Source organism: Grus americana, chromosome 2, assembly GCF_028858705.1.
Source record: "Grus americana isolate bGruAme1 chromosome 2, bGruAme1.mat, whole genome shotgun sequence".
In the NCBI taxonomy this organism is placed as follows: domain Eukaryota; kingdom Metazoa; phylum Chordata; class Aves; order Gruiformes; family Gruidae; genus Grus; species Grus americana.
Genome location: NC_072853.1, coordinates 113752280 through 113772350, shown reverse-complemented (window position 1 = coordinate 113772350; position 20071 = coordinate 113752280). Strand labels below are relative to the sequence as shown.

General features: G+C 39.6%; 1 protein-coding gene across 1 annotated transcript in view; it reads right to left on the bottom strand.

The window, feature by feature from the left end:
- The window catches only part of VPS41 (VPS41 subunit of HOPS complex), a 123044-nt gene that overhangs the window by 22160 nt on the left and 80813 nt on the right, over positions 1–20071 (bottom strand). Inside the window, exons 14-23 of the mRNA XM_054816116.1 lie at positions 18615–18671; positions 16204–16265; positions 15363–15444; positions 11051–11143; positions 10431–10558; positions 9351–9495; positions 5258–5299; positions 5082–5132; positions 3398–3535; positions 735–789 (exon numbers count right to left, since the gene is read on the bottom strand). Coding sequence (XP_054672091.1) covers positions 735–789; positions 3398–3535; positions 5082–5132; positions 5258–5299; positions 9351–9495; positions 10431–10558; positions 11051–11143; positions 15363–15444; positions 16204–16265; positions 18615–18671 — 853 coding nt within the window. The remainder of the gene's footprint in view (positions 1–734; positions 790–3397; positions 3536–5081; positions 5133–5257; positions 5300–9350; positions 9496–10430; positions 10559–11050; positions 11144–15362; positions 15445–16203; positions 16266–18614; positions 18672–20071) is intronic.

The window sequence follows — 20071 nt, the reverse complement described above, 5'->3', positions numbered from 1 at the left end:
CCCCTTTAAGAGCCCTCACGGACACTCTTAATTTGCAGTAGGTATAGTGCAGCTTACACCCACGGAAAATGAGAGGAAGAAAGAGGAAGAAGTAGTAAAAATGCTGAACTATTCTTTAAATAAATCACAAGTGAATCCTACTTTGCTCTCAAGCATTCACAAAACATTCTTACTAAAACAAAGACTGATTAAAGAAATGCTTTCCATTCTGTTCATGACTAATACGTAAACATACATAAAAAACTTAATCTTACAATGCCTCTCATTCAGAGGTAGATTCCTTGGCCTGCTGGGGGAGTTAATTTACAATTAATTTTTTTTAAAAAAAAAAAGAAAAAAGAAAGGAAAAAATGAAAATAAAGCTTCTGAGACATATTCAGAATAAAACATTTGTTTTGTTTCTCCCCTCTCTTCAAACTGACAGTATTACTCTTCTCTTGGAGATACTACCCCCCCATCCTGCTCCCCATAGCCCCCCAACACCTCCAAAATCCCAGAAAAACACCAAATCAGAAACACAGTAACACAATATATGGAGTTAAGATTTCATATGAATAATTCAGTGCTTTGTTTTATTTTCTATATCATGTTATTTGGTCCTACTGACTGTATACCAACTTTGTCTCTGGGAAAGCATGTTAAACGATATTAGACAATACATCATACATTTCTGCAGCATAAGCTTTGACAAGATTAAAAGCATGTTGTAATTTATCACACTGATTGTTACTTACTCAGAAGATAGACTGTCTCTTCTACGAAGTTCCTCTGTTGGCAGATCTCAAGAGCCTTGAATTTAAGGGAAGGGAGGAGGGGAAGAGAATACAGGGAACCATGTAACATGATAGTTTATTGATCACAAATGCTGCAAGAGGCTTAAAGATACTTTTCCATGAAGTTGCATTACTCATTTTGACAGGAATACAGCTCCCTTAATATGCACTGTCAGGTCCTCTGGCATTAATTAAGAGGAGAAACTCCATGGCATTTTATTTTTTTATTTTTCTACAAGATTAAATAAATCTGGGGTTACGACAGGTATTTCAGTCTGGATTATGCCAATCTCTACCTTTAAATCTACTGGCAACTTCTTTCTTCTTCCAAAAGTTGGTTAATCCAAAAGCATCAAGGTTCTGTGCTGTCAAGACTTGCTTCCTGTGGGTGGACTTATGAAGTCTCTAGTGATGGAGGTCTATTATTCATTCACAATACAAGCCTGTAGATCTCCTCAGGGTAACCAGAATGGTTTTGAGAGATAGAGAGTGCCCTCTAAATTTTCTACCAGTGACCTCCAAGAAGACAATACAAAAATAAACCAACCCAAGTATGAAAGAATAAGGAGGAAGCATTGCTTGTAAATTTAGTTTAAAGACCTGAGGGCTAAATACCATGAGCAGTTACTGAATCTGTGTGTAGCTGACAAACACTGAGGACAATTACCAATATTACCAAACTCATTACCAAGAAGTTTTTAGTAACAGGAAACTGGCAGGACTGGTATGCCATAAACAATGCCATGTCTGTTTCCAGTTCGGAAGCAGAAAGCAAACTCAAGATTCACGGCATTCCTGTGAAGACAACTGTTCACCAATAAAGACTTTCATACTTGGAAATCAAAACTGTAAATGCCTAAGATACAGCTACAGCTAAAGATGTAGACAGGAATTAACTTTTCCTTCCATACTCAAATTATTTCAGATGGGTTACTATGAAGATTAGAAATATGGACAACGAATTTCAGGGCAGGGGTAAGTGAATTACCAACCAGATACTTCAGGGGAATGAAGGTATGAATAATACTAAGTTCTAAAACCAGCTGACAGCCTTTTTTCTCTCCACTTAGAAGCTAAACTAAAAGTACTAGGTATTCAGTATTTCTGGATGCTGCATGTTTATTGACTGTCATGCTCCCTCTAGAGGAAAACAGGGAACATTCATACTTCTCTTTCAGTTCATTTTATAAAACATTTGCTTAACTGCACTTGAATGAAAGTGGCTTACTTTTAAAGAACAAAAATTATTTCTTCCTGCCAGGCTTATAATTTCTTTAAAGCAATAGTAAGCGTGAATTTGTTCAAATATCATGGTTTTTTTGCAATGTATATACTGCACTGGAATCTGCTAAACAGGAACTGAAAATAACAACTGGCAAATTCTTGGTCCCCTTTTTATTTCCTTAGGATAAAGATTTGTATGTGGCAAAAAGTGTTACTATATGATACGTATGGTAAGAAGTATAATTACAGAATTAGCAGTGACAGTAAATTCAGCTAAGTTTTATACAGTGTTGGTATCTTTCTTCCTTAGCTTCTTACTGAAACATATTAACCTTTTAACATAAGGTTAGAATGACACTTTTCTAACATCCTTTTCTCTCACTTTCGTGATTATTGCACCACACCACCCAAAGGTTCAGGAACCTCTGACATATTCTTGCTCACAGCCCATATCTTCATCAAAGCAGTGCCAGCAATGCACTTGCATCATTTACAGCACTTTTCTGTACCACCCATCCCTGAAGATAGGTGGCTGGATCTGCAGTAACTAAAACTAATTTGCACCAAAAGAAAAAAAATAAGTACAGATGCAATATTCAATATTACATTTAAAACTACTCCTGTGGTGTCATCATTATAGCTGCATACAGAGAGGCATCCTTTCACAAAGATTACTCTGTTTGGCCATTAACAGTGACAAATACAAGTAATAAAATACTGACCCAACTAAAGAGGGAAACTTAAATTTCCATTCAATTCACTTTAATTCAAGCAGGGGAAAAAAAAACCCAAGAGTGCCCTTAACTTCATTTATTTACTAATTTGACAAGGAAGAGCAAAGAAGGAAAATGTAAATAGGTTAAAGAAGGTGGAAACATGGTACTTGGTAAAACCCCAAGTCTACTAGCGGAACTACAAAGATAAAATACTTTTAGCTCTGCTAGTTCAGTGACTGTTACATTGCGTATATTATTTGAAAGCAACATAGGATCTTAGAATACAAAGCTAGAAAAACTCCAGTTACAGCTACTCATTTTCCAAGATCTAACACTGACTAGTCCTAGGATTTGGCAAAATGATTCTTGATTTCCTGCAACCACAACCTCCTGTCCAGTCAGGCCAGGCACTGATGCGTATATATGCTGTAGGTAAGGATCAGGTATTAATTCAGAACTTTTGCACTAAAAATGCCCACCAATTCCTGCCCTGTGAGCTGAGAGAGGAAGGTCTCAGCTGTCAGCCAGCTCGGCAAACCAAATTTCTAAAGGTGATGGTCACAAACTCAAAGGATCTCCTCCTTTGGGCAGTAGAGGGCAGTACCAGACACAGTTACAAATTCGTAACACTGCAAGCTACAGACATAAAAATCAAGGACCTGTGTTTAGATTTTGGGGGCTTACCTTCTCTAGTGGACAGTGCGTGCTGTCTCTGAGAAATGGCAGTAAATTTGGACGATCATATTCAGCATAAAGGCTAATCTGTTTCTCATGATATCGCTGGCCTTTATGGTGGTCCCTCTTGAAAAGCTTGTGCAAATACTAGGAATAAAAAGAGAGAATCAGAACTCAAAACCACTTAGGCAATATTATTTGTTCTTTGCTAATAAAATACTAGCAAATTTCCTAACGGAAGTGCTAACATATACTAAAAGGCAGAGAGATTAAATCCTGATTCAAAAGACTAATTTTACATTTTTCTGAAGTACCCTCATCACAGCAATCTCCAAAACCAGCTCTATAAAGCAGGCTTTCAGCCACAGTTAAGAAACTGTCCATTAACCTTCAATTAAACTACTGGATTTTTAGTGATAGGACAAGGGGTAATGGCTTTAAGCTGGAAGAGGGTAGATTTAGATTAAAGGAAGAAATTCCTCACTGTGAGGGTGGTGAGGCACTGGAACAGGTTGCCCAGAGAGGCTGTGGATGTCCTATGCCTGGAAGTGTTTAAGGCCAGGTTGGATGGGGCTTTGGGCAACCTGGTCCAGTGGAGGGTGTCCCTGCCCATGACAGGGGGTTGGAACTAGATGGGCTTTGAGGTCCCTTCCAACCCAAACCATCCTATGAATCTATGATATAATTCTATGATTTTGAATTTCACAGAAAACTTTGGACAAATACGTCAAATGAAGCATTTTGGTTATCTAGATATGTTTGACCATTACAGATAACCATAGATCAAATTTTTACCACATGAAATGTTTTAACCAAAGTACCTCAAACTATAGATCCTGAGGCAAAGTTCCTTCTTTCTAAACGAGCACTGAAAAGCCTTGAGAATCATCTCGAGAGTCGCTTTTACACAAAGGGAAGCAAGCTTCACACTTTGAAACTGATGCATCCCTTCCATAAACTGACAAGTCAGTTGTCTTTGCAAAGCTCTTAGGCTGCAGGCTGCACACTTCATAGAGCTGCTTCCTATAATCAGATCTCTAACATATAAACCTGCTCTTCACCAGATCGATGCCCTGAGCCCCACCTGTACACAGCAGTAAGTTCAACTTCCGTCCTTAATACAGCCCAAGACCATGGTTACATGATACATATTCCACTGACAGCACGTTCAATCCGAAGAGGTGCTTTTGGAATAGCAATGTGCAGCCACAGCCTTAGAGTAATATTGTAATTCTGCACAAACAAGAACAATCTTGCAGTGTATGGAAGTTACAGGTCTAGAAAGACAAGCAGTTCACTGTCTCTATGGATCAACAAAACATGCTTCAGAGTTGCACCCAACATCCAATCCCATTTTTCTGTAGGGAAAGAGGAGGGATACAAGCAAGAAGTAATTGACCAGAGAAGACAAGTGTCTGCAATGCCATAAGGAGTATCTCACGGTATGTTAACAAGTAAGCAGTATGTTATCATGTTCTCACAGGTACACATTTAAAATTATTTTACTACTGTAAAAATGCTATGGCCATGTTAAAAAAAAAGGATTAGCAAAAGTAGCCACTTTGGCTCCTGATGATTTATGACATTTTAGTGTCATGTGCACTTTGACAGGATAACCATATCTGTAAAAGATGTGTCCAGCAAAGAGTTTATTCAGCTCAATTTGAAAACAATAGAATATAGAAATATTTACCACATGCTGTAGCTCAGGCCTGTTTTCTAATTCTTCAACAACTCTGTCAATCTGAAAGAAAACAAATAAACCCAACAAATAAGCAAACCTGTGATGTTCATCACATTTGCAGGACTGAAAAGATGGGTAATACAAGCAAGCACTGGGCTACCACGCCATGAACTTGTTATACTCACGGAAATTTTATCTTCATTATCCAAAAGCATGTCTACTGCTTTCTAAAGTAAAGAAAGAGAACCCAGTTAAGAAACAGGTACACACATTTTCTCACACTCTATATAGTATTATGCTTGTTCACTGATGGGTATCGGATGGATATTGCAGACCTACTCTTTTCAGCAACAGTAATTCAGAAAGCAGTTTGCATAACATCAGCATTCCCCGACAGCACAGCATTACAGGAGAACACATCATGTATTCTTCCAGAATACATCTAAGTTTCCACACTAATAGCAATCAATACTGTGCACTTATACTGCAGGTGAAGTATGCCCATTGAATCACGGGTCACAGAAGGCCACTGTCAAATGATGTAGAAATACTATTTGTCCTATTGCAAAAGGGAACTGCAGGGTGATGGCTGACAGGAAACACACAACTCAACTTGCCTTGCAACTGGATTCCTCCATACTATCTGTACACCGATACCGTAACACAAGCAGACAAGACCATCTAAGCAGAGCGGCCACCAGGATTCCGGTTCTGCTTCCTCTTAGAAGAGCAAACTTTGTTTCACATTCAAAAAATACAAACCCACAAATTCCTGATATGATTTACTCTATTTAATAAAAAAAGAATTATACTCTATTTTTTCCCATGTAGTTTAGAATGGGCATATGAAAGATGATCATCTTTGGTACAGGTGGCTCCATATCTTAGTTCCAGTGTATAAACCACCACTGCAACTAAAGAGCAGATCTACTTGGTTTCCCCACAAGGATCATACCAAAACTCATTTGCTGAGGTTTTATAGCCAGCTGTGAAAAAATAAGACTGAATTCAGAACAAAACACATACTTCTTGATTTTTGGAATTTAAGTTAATAACCTTGCAAACTTTCAGAAGAAAAAAAAAAATATTCGTGAGCACAGGTAGTGTTTTCCTCAATCCTCCCAGTAATGGGGGGAGACTTCAGAAGAAACAGGCGAGCCCAGGATATCAATACCTGGCTCCAGGACTGGTGCCTGTGCCAAAACTTTGGGTTTTTAAACCACAGAAGAGCCTTTGAGAGACAAGGTATGCTGGGGCCTGATCGGATCCACCTGTCCTGATAGGGAAAATGCATCTCTCAGCCCTGCTAGCTTATGCCCATCAAGAAAGTTTTAAACTAGAATTGATGGGGCAAGTGGATTACCAACAGGATTGCAGTAGGTAAGCCAAGTGTTGGCATGGCATCACCTGAAGGTGGCAATGCTAGTGGGAATATTCACACCGCTCCTGGGAGCACAGAGGGCTCAGGAGCGTGTCTGAAATGTCTGTATACCAACATACACAGTATGAGAAACAAACAGGATGAACTAGAAGTGTTGGTCTGTTCCCAGAGCTATGATATCACTGTTAGCAGTGAGACTTGGTGGAATGAATACCATGATTGGCGTGCTGGGACTCCAGCCCAGTGTTCTGGGCCGTTCAGGAAGGGCTAGACAGAGCAGGTAAGATGGAGGAGTTGCACTGTATGTAAGGAAGAGGTTTGACTGTGCAGCCCTTACGGTTAGGGATGATGTGGTTAAGAGCCTCTGAGTGAGGATTAGGGGGATGGAAGACAAAGGAGATGTTGTAGGGGTGTCTACTACCAATCACCTAGCCAGGATGTAAGCATTTATGAGTTATTCTATAGGCAATTAGGAGAAATTTCTGGACTGGTAGTCCTTATTCTTATGGGACATGTCCCAGACATCAACTAGGAATCTCATACTGCTGTGATGAGCAGGTCTTGGAAATTCTTGAAGTTTGTAGGAGAGAACTTCCAGTCCCAAGTACTCAGTGAGCCAACTAGGAAAGATATCGTCCTAGACTTGTTCTTTCTGAATAGAGAAGTCTTGTGGGGGATGTGATAGCAGATGGCTGTCTTGGCCACAGTGATCATGAAATGGTTTAGTTTAAAATTTTCAGTATAATGAGAAAAACATTGGACTGATACTTGTTGACCAATGGTCATCTGACTAACAGGGGTGAAGAAAAAGCAGATGCATTCAATGTGGTTTTTGCCTCAGTCTTTAATAATACTGTTAGACCTTGGGCTGCCCAGTCCCATGAGTTGGAGGACCATGACTGCGGGAACAGTACCTTTCCATTTGTGGACACTGAAATTGTAAGTAACCAGTTGTATCAGTTGAATATTCACAAGTCCATGGGGCCTGATGAAATTCATCCCAGAGTACTGAAGCAGCTAGTAAATGTTATGGCAGGATCCATTTTAATCATCTACAAAAGGTCTCAGTAGCCTGAAGAGGTCCCCACTGACTGGAAGCTAGCCAATGTTATTCCAGTTTACAAAAAGGGTGTGAAGGAAGACCCAGGGAACTACAGACTTCTTAGGCTAACCTCAGTTCCTGGAAAAATTAGGGAGAATATCATACTGGGTGCTACTGACAGGCATTTAAAGAAGAATACGGTCATCAGGCAGAGTTGATACGGGTTCACAAAGGGAAAGTCCTGTTTAACTAATTTAATATCCATCTATGATAAGATCACCCACCTAGTGGACGAAGGGAAGGTGGTGGATGTAATTTTTCCTGGGTTTCAGTAAGGCTTTTGATACTGTCCTTCACACCATTCTTCTGGATAAGTTGTCCAACTGTGAGATGCACAGGTACACAGTACACTGGGTGAACAACTGGCTGAAGGGCAGGGCTCAAAGGGTTGTAGTGAATGGGGCTGTGTCTGGATGGCAACCAGTCACCAGAAATGTTCCTCAGGGATCAATTCTACAGCCAGTTCTGTCCAATATTTTTGTCAACCATCTGGAGGTAGGAGTTGAATGCACCATTAGTAAGTTTGCTCATGATACTAAACCGGGAGGTGCTGTAGACTCTCTTGAGGGACAAGAGGCCTTGCAGAGGGATCTGGATAGGTTGGAGCATTGGGCAACCAATGGCATGAAACTGAACAAAACCAAATGCCGGATTCTGCACCTGGGACCAAGTAACACATGACACAAGTCTAAACTGGGAGGGGACTGGCTGGAGATCAGCCCTGCAGAAAGGGGTCTGGGGGTGCTGGGTGATGGGAGGCTCAACAGGAGCCAGCAGTGTGCCCTGGCAGCCAAGAGGGCAAACCGCATCCTGGGGTGCATCAGACACAGCATAACCAGCCGGTCAAAAGAGGTGATTATCCTGCTGTAATTAGCATTGGTAGGGTCTCACTTTGAGTACTGTGTGTAGTTCAGGGTCCCATCATTTAAAAAGGATGTGAAGGTCCTTGAATGCATCCAGAGGAGGGCAACAAAAGTTGGTGAAGGGGTTGGAAGGAATGTCCTGTGAAGGGTGGGTAAGGACTCTTGGCTTGCCTAGTTTGCAGAGAAGGAGGCTGAGGGGCGACCTCACTGCTCTCTCCAGCTTCCTGAGGAGGGGAAGCAGAGAGGGAGGTGCTGCTCTCTTCTCCCTGGGACCCAGGGCCAGGGCGTGGGGGAATGGCTCCAAGCTGCGTCCGTCGGGGGACGTTCAGATGTGACACGAAGAAATATTTCTCTACCGAGAGGGTGGTCAAACCCTGGCAGAGGCTTCCTAGAGAGGTGATCGATGCCTGTTAGTGTTTAAGAGGCATTTGGACAATGCCCTTAATGACACGCTTTAACTTTTGGTCAGCCCTGAAGTGGTCAGGCAGTTGGACTACATGAACACCGTAGGCCCCTTCCAATTGGAATAGTCTACTCTATTAACTGACTGCAGTGAAAGAAAAGTGGCAAGTAATTTAAGATATGCCTCACAATAAATTCACTGCCTCCTTTCTTGGCTTATTAATAGCATTACTTGATTATAAATGCAGAAAGAATATCATGGTGAAAGTCTACTTGAGAATCACAACAATGATCTCAGGTCTGGCGCTCTCACTGTGAATGATACTCAAATGAAAATACAAAGGAAAAAAAAAATCTTTGGGTCAATTATCTTGCAGTCTAGGCAAACATCTTCTTCCTTACCTCAGACACATGTATCTGGACACAGCAAGCACACTCTCCACCTCAACACTACCTTTAGCTCATTTATTTTTAATCTGTTAAAATATCTCTAGTGGAAAGTGAATATAAAATCATTAAAATCACCATACCTCTGAATCAAAATCCATGAGGAGAACAATTTTGTCTCTGATAGAACTGAAAAGATTGTGCTTGTGGATCAACTGGAAGACATCTTTATGCCTCAAAGTTAGGTAAATTTCTAGGGCTTTGCCATAGCGCTGGTCATACGTATACCTGATAAAAAACAATGTTATAATACACGTGCTCTTACATATCTAAGTGTAGGAAAATTACCTATCAGGGAAAATATAAATATACTCTAGGATGTAAAGCTTTTTAGGATGCTACTTGATTTGATGAATATCTAAATAGTTGGTGTGATTCACTTTTGTTAAAAGGAAGTAAAACACTGGGCAATATTAATTTCAATTTTGTTTATATCAGACACCGCATTTGTGTTCTGACCTGTCGTTCTCTGCATTTTCACTTTCCCGTTTTCAAACCACAGGGGAAGCCACACAAAATGCTAGATTTCTATTTTTGGGAACTAATTGGAACTCACTTCAGAGCTAAAAACCATTGTGCTCTTAAAACTTTGGGACAGACTGCAACATAGCAATAGCAGTAGCTCTGCTTTCTACAAAGAAGCAGTATGAAAAGAAATTAACATGGGAATCGGGCTGAGAAAACTGAAGAGCTTTATCCCTGTACAAAGCAGCCTAGAACCAGATCAGTTTGGGCACATTTTCCAGTCACATATTTCCAGCCACACATTTCCAGCCACACAGTAAACCTAAATATACTACTTTTGAAATAGAGGGGAAAAAATGCCATTTATTTTCCTATAGGTAATTCTGAAATGCACTCTTCACAAAAGAGGCTTCCTATGACAGCACAAAGAGGAATGCTAGCTATTTGTTTTGGAAAGAGGAGTAGCAAATCCAATCTTATACTAAACTCTTTGCTTTCATACTCAGCGTACACTTTATAAGGAAGGGAAAAGAATTGCTAAGCTGTGCAACCGGCAGAGTGGAGAGCAGAGAAAGTTGATACTTTGTAGACTGCAGCAAAGCAGATATTTCTGTTAAGAGAGTTAGACAAATATTTATAAACTAGAGTATACTATTTCAAACTTACTTTTTGTAATAGCAGTTTAAAATTATACTCACAATTCTGCAAGTGTTCGCAGCAACGTCCTGTTCTGTGGATCTTTCTTCAGGTGATCCATCACAGCTTGAACTATGATTGTGTTGTTGTAGAGATCTCCAGGCCACTCTTTTATCAGGGTTGCAAACCCCTAAAAGTATAAGAGATTGTAACAGAAATAGAAAGAACTGCCTAAGGAACATTTCAAAACATCAAAGCTTCATCTAAGCCTCTGAGATGATACCTGCTGTGCTTCACCTCTAAGCCACTTTTACGTGGCCACAGACGTGCACAGTGCAGAACACAGGTTTTCCTTCTTAGGGCAATGTTATTAAGATTCATGAAGCTGGGTGTCTTTCAGGTGCTGCATGCTTTCCGCACCTCAACCACTTGTGCTACATTAAACAAACTACAAATAATAGTATTTATTAGAAGTAACCAATCTCATAACATTTGTGCGTTCTGAAGAACATTCCACTTATTATCTTAAAAGCTAAACCAAAATTCGTCTTTTTAATCTTTTTATTATCATTGAATTTTCCATTGATAATGTTTGCATACAACAGAGAATTTGCTATCAGAGTTCTACGTTGCCAAGGGTGTTTTGCTGAAAATAGCTATTACATGTGGACACATCAGGTACCTCATAGTCACTCTCCAAAAACTCGTGCAGGACCATTTCATAGATCAGAGGTTTCAGAACTGGATCTCGTCTGGGCAAGTAACGACTAATTGCCTATAGGAAGGAGGAGAACAAAGCATTAGAAGGTGAATGACATGTAACCTCCTGGTACACCGATGATAGAAAAAATAATTGTTGTGAAACAAAAAACCCCAAACCAGAGCTATGCACAAAACATTGCTTGTGGTAAACACTGGAAGTGCTTTATATTCATATTTTTAAGCAGTATCCTAAAGTTATTTGCTTTAGTATTGTACACATTGGAATTGTATTAATTATCTGAAAGAACCTTCATTGGAAAGATAGTGGTAAGATACTAGTTACAATAGGAGTATCAGCCATTGCACTTAGACATGTCTGAATATTTACTGCTAGTCATTTAGAAAATCAAACCCACAAAAGACCCCTCAGAAGAGGAAAGTTTTCAAAATGTATTTTGTCCAGTCTTGATCTTATATCTTGTAAAAAGGTCTAAGCATTCATTAGCCAAAAAATGTGTACTTGTGATTTATGACTTACTGTGAGGTCATTACATTTTATGAAGAGTTCTGTTTTGCCAGCTATTTTTACATACCCAAATGAAAATTAATTTGAGAATACATCTCTCCATGGAAAAGGTGAAGGTGTGTGATCTGTTGCTCTACAGGAGGTGTTAAAGAACTGCGTTCTGGCAGGCAGGAGACAAGAACCTGCCAGAATGAATCACCTCATACCCTGGAATTTCAGCACAGCATCTTATTAGCACTATTATTCCATGCAACTAGAGGCCAAGGTTATTACCACCTGCCAAAATAAACCCTACTGCTACCAGCTGTGTTGGGACTTTGGGGTTTGTAGCTGAAGGCCTAACGCTGATGAAAATTCCTCCAAACACTCAGAGATGTTGCCTGTTGCCCCCTAATGGCACATGGTTCAGTAGCATTTTGTTACTGAAGTTCCTTGAACAAAGCAGGAGAAATAACATCTCACTACATAATTTTTTTTTGCAGTTTTACAGACAGCAATGACTATTCACCACAAATTCTCCTAGTATTTAAACCAAAACAATTGCCAAAGTTACATATTTCATGAAAGTCTTCCATCTGTAGGTGAAAAAGGAAGCAAAAATAAAAGACCAATAAAAAAAGCATTGTTAATGACTTTGCAAAAATTAAAAGTTCATTGCTCACAGGAGACCTCTTCTCTCCACGCACTGTTTGAGCTTGGCCAGTCTTTGAAATGTAGCGCGCTGCCAACATCAGCTCCTGCCGTCTGTCACAGAATTTAATAGCTAACTCAGGGCACAGTCTTGCCAGCTGCCCTGAGGAATCATATTCCTGACCCCCTCATAAATAAAGCCTCTTCCGACCATAAAGAAAGCAAGCTGGACATCTGCTGGAAACTTGAATGCAGACGACATTCTCCAACAGCTGTTTTCAAACTCACTTTCTACCCTCCTGCCACCTCCTAAAAGAACAGCCTTACCTGACAGGCTTTGCCGCAACTCTTGGCTGCGGTTCGGCCACACAGCAAGCTGCAGAGCGGTGCAGCTGCCTCATTGCATGGGGGCCAGGCTGCCTCGGCAAGGAAATCTCTCCTGCCCCAAGTCCCACTGCTTTGAAGGAAAAGCGCAACCACCTCCTGCAGTTTGGCCTCCAAGCTCAGCAAAGACTGAGTAGCATCCAAGTTATTTTTAAGCCTAGGCACAAAGGTGAACTAAGACCTAGGCTGGAGGTTACAAACTCTTCCTGTTTTATTTGTAAGCAGTAGTTAAGGACCGAGGTCAGACAAAAAAGCTCCAGAATCAGGATGCCTTTATATCAATTCCTGAACCATGTGGTGAAAGTGACTTTAAATTAAAAAATGACACCACATATATACAGAAATATTTTCTTATTTTATTTCTTCTTAAGACCTGCTTTCAGACTTTTGATCAATAGGTATAAGGATGAGGTATACACAAGAAAGCCCGTGTAAGAGTTGACATGAGACAGCCTAAAACATCTCACCAATAAGCCCAAACCACAATTATTTATTCCTCAGAGGATACCTATGAGCTGAAAGGGGCTGTCTGGATAATGCTGCTCTATGCTATGCCCATCAGAGTCAGGTGAAGTCTTTCATGTGTCCTCTAGCCAACATTTGGTCATTAAATCATTGCTGCTGCTAGCTGATCATCCTGCACCCCTGCTGAAAGTCACTGCTGTCACAGCAGAGTCAACAGAATGGAGCATATCCCTCATGCCACAATGGCCAGCACTCAGAGTTTGGCATCTTCCTCCAAATCCACCTTCCTCAGCTGTTTGAACTGAGACATTGGATTTTACACTGAAGTAACTTGTGCACAAGCATGTAATTCCACCAGGCCACCACTGCTGGAGGAGGAGAGGAGCAGATCATTGCAAAGCTCTAAAATCTTGAAAGTGCCATAACAAGGTTTGCTAGAGGACATTCACTGAAGACAGGAGAGACATTGAGATACCACAATGCAGCCTCTGGTAGCCAAACAGGACCTTTTAGTAGAGAAGACTCAACAGCCCCCTAAATCCACAAGCAAACAGACAACACACACATCCCCCAGGCTTTGACATTGGGGTATCACTACTTAGTCCCTCTGCAGGAAGGGAAGTTTAAACCTTTACTTTCACTGCCACCTCAGTTATTGGTAAACCATGTTATATTCAAAACGTCAAATTTCAGGCAACCACTTATATGCGGTACAAATTCTTTAAGAAAATTCCCTTTCAAAATACAATTTGTCTCCAAATCTCAAATACTGTCTCCTCATCAGGGCTTTAAGCCATTATATCTCAGTTTTACACTATTGTGTTTAATACCTGCTGGTTGGGTAAATAGGTAAAAATTCCAAATAGCAGAGAAGTGACCCCAAGCATTTCAAGAACCCCTTCATTTAGATCTGGCTTAACTTAGTTCATCCTTTATGATATTCTGGTATCTTTAGGAACTTGGGAAAAAAGTTATATGCAATTGCAATAGTAAAATAAGAAAGGCATCTTCTAGAACTGCAGCTTGAAGCTGAATAATGTAACGGACTGCATCTTATGTTTTCTAAGTCTGCTTTCAAGGGGCTGAAAACAACCAACTGTTTAGAAAGGCAGTAATTTAGCAGAGATGTTTTTGCAGCAAACCGGCAAATATTTTTATATTTTACAGTCTGCTGGATGACATAAGTGGAGACAAGAAAAACATCCATTCCAGACACTTGCATCTGAAAAACAAAATAAAGCCAAAAGGACTAAGCAGCACTGTATCAAAATTTCACCTGTACCTGCACTCAGGTCCTTTATTGGATTGAAATAAAGAGACAGAAACATGAGATTTCATCTTCCAAGGTGGCAAAGAGTGCACTGAACCACTAAGAATTCATACAAAAGGCAAGGCTCTTCTTGCACTGGCATGGCTCTAAAACAAAAGCCAGACGTTTCTGAAAACCATAATGCTGAAACACTTTCGCTCTTTGAACAGAATTAAACAGCTCAAAAGCATCAAGGGACTGCATGCTGTGAGATCTTAATAATATGTCCTTTTTGGCTCATTGAGTTTGAATAGAAAGACATAAAATTCAGAAATAAACGTACACACGTTACCAAAGGGAGTGTGCATAATGGTTTCTACTGGTTTGGCAGTGACAGAGCTACAGCCTTATGTCCCGGGCAATTTATTAACTGAGAATCTCACGTTAAACGTGTACTGTTATGGTAGCTGGCTGGCGACCAGGGAAAACACAAGACAGGGCAGACTGCTCCTCATTCTTGCCACCATTTCTAGCACACAGCATAGGTTCTCCCTGTTGCTTTGCAATTTAACTATTCTTTGATGCTTAAAGCTATGGCTCTGTTGCAAGGGACTTGGATTTTCTGGAAAGGCTGGCACCACAGAGGCTATTTTCCTCAAGACTTGGGGTAGGATTTTTCAGGCCATACTGGAAGGGAGTGAAAAATAAATGGGAAAGATGTATTTAACTGTAAGCATCTTTGCAAGTAAAGGCTTTGGTGGTGGATCTTTTACTTGGAGGCTGTCAACAAGTTAAGAATAGGTAGCTGAGTACCTGAATGTGCTATGCCTCTAACCCTCTTTTGGGGCTTGTTAACATATACACATCAATCTGAAAGACAACTGTACAACTAGAGATCTGAGGCAGGAATTTCAAGGACAGCATTGTATCCTGCTACCACGCTAGGACCATTAAATGCAATCCTTTAGATACTTGGTCAAAACATGCGGGAAATACAGCATGCCAATTACTTGAGTGCAGAGAGAGAAATTAACTTACCTTAAGCTGACCTATTTCTTTAAACTTGTAAACTTCAAATTCCCAGAGTTCTGTGTTTTTGCCAAGAATTTTCTGGCACTTTCTGGAAGGAAGATGAAAGGGGAGAGAATAAAAGTAGGTACACAGAATAATACAAATGTGACAGAATTACTGTAAGGATTCCTTTCTTCGTTCTTCTCCCTATCAAGACACTTTCAAAGGTGACTTATTTTGGCAGCCATCGCTTCAAGCAGAGTATGCCAGGTACTCCTCAGATCTTACAATTTTGTGGCATCCAAGAGGACTTAACTGCTTGCTATGCGTTCACCCTCATTGATTAGGGCCATATTAGCTTTATGACTGAAGTTTTTAAATCTCAGCTGAGAAAAATTGAGCACTTAAAAGAGATATGCTTACACTTACACATACATGAAAACACAAATCTTAGGTAATTTCTGATCCTTACTTTAGATATCCACATTTGACATTTTTGTTTACGCTCATGTAAACACAAATTATTTTCTGATGGTCTTACATGTACTGACACACTGATTATCAACATCCAAAGAACACCTCAGTTTTGAAAATCTAGCATGACTGAAAAAATAAAGGCTGACTTTCAAAAATATATATGTCTCAGTTCTCATTAAACTTTAGAAAATTTACAGTAACTTTTGGTTCACTACAATTAAGAAAATATAGGGCACAGTAATGTATCTGTATATTTTGAAGCTTCAGAAACTCCAGAACACATAGAAAATCAACATTACAAAATACTTCAGAATTAATAATTTGCTTTTGCTTTTTCCCCCCCACAGAGACACACTTTAGCCAGCAAAGAAAATCTTTGTTAACAAGTTACCGAGCAGCCAGGTCATACTCTCCTTTCTCCACTAGGTGATTTATATAGGCTAAGCCAATGTCCTAAAGGGAATAAAAATAAAGAATTAGTAATAGAGGTTTGGAAGTCAACCACTTGACTGCCACAATAGCTATCATTCCAGCTGCATGCACTGCTGTTAAGTCAAGCACCAGGCCCTAAGTGGACTCCCCGAGTTCTCCTTTAGATGTAGGGCTCACAGAACAGTCAACAGAAAATACTTGCCTAGACCACTCATGGGTTCAAATTAAGATAATCTCTTAAATAATCCCCATAACCTCATTGACGCTGAGAAGACTGTGCCAGCTCTACATACTAAGGATCGTTCAAAACACATAGATGATCATTCAGTGCTTGGATTAGTTACGTCAAAAAGAAAACCACTGTCTCATTGTATGAGACACTCTCTTTGTCAACAAAGTTTTCGGGGGGGGGGGGGGAAACATTGGTTAAGAATATAAATCCTAGTGCTGCTCCAGAAAGTAAAGGAATTACCAAGAATTTAGCATGATTATTACATACTAAATTGCCCTTCTCAAAAGTTTATTACACGTCAGCTGTAAAATTTTTCTGGTGGGTGTTTAATATATTAAAATTTTGGTGAAACAGCCATGCCTTCTGCTGTAATCTCAACGCTGGTGTCAAGGTCAACACAGCCCAGTGTACCCACTGCATAACTTAAGAATCACAACACTAAAAGCACACTGTTTCCAGGAAGGGGAAGAAAAAAAAAAAAAAAAAGAAAAAAAGAGCTGTAAAATGAAAAAGAAGTCCTTGTTTCCTACAAAAATAAACATTTGGGTCTTCTGAGTCACAACAAAAATTTTTTGATCACCATCAAGGACAGTACTGAGCAGAGCAGAATATGAGCAGAGGTATCCAAAACTTCAATTGGTCAATCTACCACAAAGTTTAAAAAAAAAATCATGCACATACACCAGATTTTTTTATTTCCTTCCACTGTAGGAACCACCTTCGTATTTTCAACTTCATCATTCTCAAGGATGAAGATTTCTCGCTGCCCTTCTCCTGTGGGCCTGCTCCCCAGTGAGCAGAGAAGACAGTAGAAGAGCTGTAGATCTGTGGTTGTTTAGGACCCTTGCATTCTGCTCAAGAGGTGCAGAGGGGCAGTGATCATTACTGCAACCTAAAAAAAAATCCCCAAGACCACCAGACTTGTCAGGTGGTGTGAGTGTGGTGTCATTGGTCTGATCATTGCTGGGCAATGAGAACATGAGTTGTTTTAAATCCCTGTACCACTAATCCTTCACTTAGGGCTTGATGTCAACGTTTTTTCCCTCAACACATTCCATGGGTTTTGCATTAGAGACCAAACACTCAACAGCTCTGCTTGTATATACCCACAATGAATTTCACCCTAATGGAGCAAATTTCTGTAAACCAAGAGAAAAGCTTCTTTTTTCTTTTCTTTCTTTCTTCCCCTCCTAACGTATTGCCAGGACCGCCTTTAAGAATTCGTTACATCTTTTGCAAGAGTCACAAAGCAGCTAAATCATATGAACTCTGTGATAGGTGATGGCATGCCATTAGGTCTTGATCTAACTTTTGGACTACACAAGAAGAAAAGAATTTTTAAGACATACTGATACATAGTGTGCATATTATAGCAGTAATTTGGCTAAAAGTTAAACATATCTTCTAATGCTTTGTACTTAAATACAAACTTCCATTAAAAGAAGTAGCAGTATTAATGAAATATCAATGTGTTCACACTGAGGCCAATTTAAACAAAAAAAAAAAACAGAGCTAAAGTTAGCAATGCTTTTGTGGCTATTACATTATTCCGCCCCTTCGTCTTAAACATTGATACCCTTTGTCGCTCTATGAAAGGACTATAAACATGGGAAATAACCATAGAGGAGAAAAGTAGCTTAACTGTGTATAATAATGAGAATTGCAAAGCAACACGAGAGAGCTAGATGTGGAACTTGCAACTGAATTTCAATAGCATTTAAAAGGTCTTCCAACTGCACCTTTTAAACTCCTGCCAAAACCCTGTCACATGTACAAGGTAAAAGTTAAAGAGAAATGTGTCACCTCCCACCCAATCCCTAATACTGTAATATTGTGAGTTACTTGAAACAACAGCAAGTTTAATACAACAGTAAAAGCAAACAAAAACCCCATGAGCAGAGAAGTGGAACTCTCTTCTTTTTAATGTCAATAGCACCTTCATAAAATCCAGATCCTTTCGTGTTTCACACACTTAACATTCCTGTTCTGCAGCTGAAACCAAGAAATTGACTGCTAGGTGGAGTATTCCTAACAGCTATTGTCTGGTGCAATACAGAACAGGGGATGTGCTTGTAGCATCTCACAGCACTCTAAAAGAAATCAGGTATTTTGTTTTGAATAGAAGTTTTGAGACTTACCAAAATCTTGTGCTTTTTTATGGTTTTCTGACTGATCTCAGCTGCCATCAAAGCTTCCTATATTCAAAAAGTAGAAAACAGAGATACTGGCCAAATACACAAACTTTCAATACAGAAAGCTCTAGAACTGAATAAATCAAGTATTTTTCAGAGCTGGGTGTTTGAAACACTAGAATTTTTAATGCCATGGTTGGATGAACAGCTTTGAATTCATACTCAAACAAAAGCAGTCAACCAAAGAGAAAGCTACTTTTGTTTCCATCTGGGTTCACTCCACATTACTATATTAGGATCAAAATGCAAGATTACAACAAAACAGACAATGCAATCGCATTGGATCATTTTCAAATGAGAACACTTCACTATCAAAACCTGTGAAAAAAATCATCAGGAAAGGGGGTGGGGGAAGGCTACTTTCCACTTTCCCAACCCAAAAGTCTCCTCAAGTCAGATTGATTTATATTTAAGTGTCATTTGCCGTTCTTCTACTTTTTTCAAATGTACAGAAGCAAAGCTGGCACTTTTACAAACAAAATGAAACCTTTAACATCCATCATAACACAGAAGCTATCTACTACCTTGAATGGCTTTCACAAAGGCACACACACAGCTGTCACTTGCAAATTACTGGAGTCTTCAGGGACCAAATACTGTGATTTACATAAACTGCAAAACTGCACTCATCATACGAGTTTGCTATTCAGATGCAAAAGCATCCACAAGGATTTAAACAAATCTGCATGAAGAATATCATGATTGCATTAACAAAAGGAATACGTGCTGAATAGCTTTCCCACTTTTTTTTTTTTCCTTATAACGGGCATCCAACAAATAACGCATAAATAGGAATTTGAAGTTACTTTACACATTTGTAGCAAGTGTTCTAAGTCATTAACTGCAGGACATCAGAATCCAGAACACTAGGTGCATGTTGATATTGTCTGTAAGAATTTATTATTGCTTTAGGTGTTTAAATATACATGCTTGAACACACCAATATCTACACAACCAAATACCGAGCTGCTTTTTTCCAAGGGAGCTGCACATCCTTGGTTTTAATACTGGCTCTGCTTTTTTGTGAGTAACACTACTTTCAGCACCAATTTCTACAGTTTGAAACCACATGATTTTACTTTTAAAAACTTCAGCACTGAAGGTAACACAGAACAATGCACAGTACCCTAACACAACCTTTTCATTCTATAGTGGAAGTGACATAGAGCAGGAAAAATCTAATATTGCCCACCAAGTCCAATTCCCTTCCCTCTTTATTTGGGATAGATCTAGAAAAATAACCATGTAGCTCATTAGTTAACTGTTCTGCTGCTTTAAAGCCAAAAAATAGCTTTAATAATTTTCAGTGACAACTAATACATTTCACATCTGATGCTGAGAGCAGTATTCACAGCATTTAATTCAGCTACCTCACTTGGGTGCAATTCAGATGAGTTGTTTCA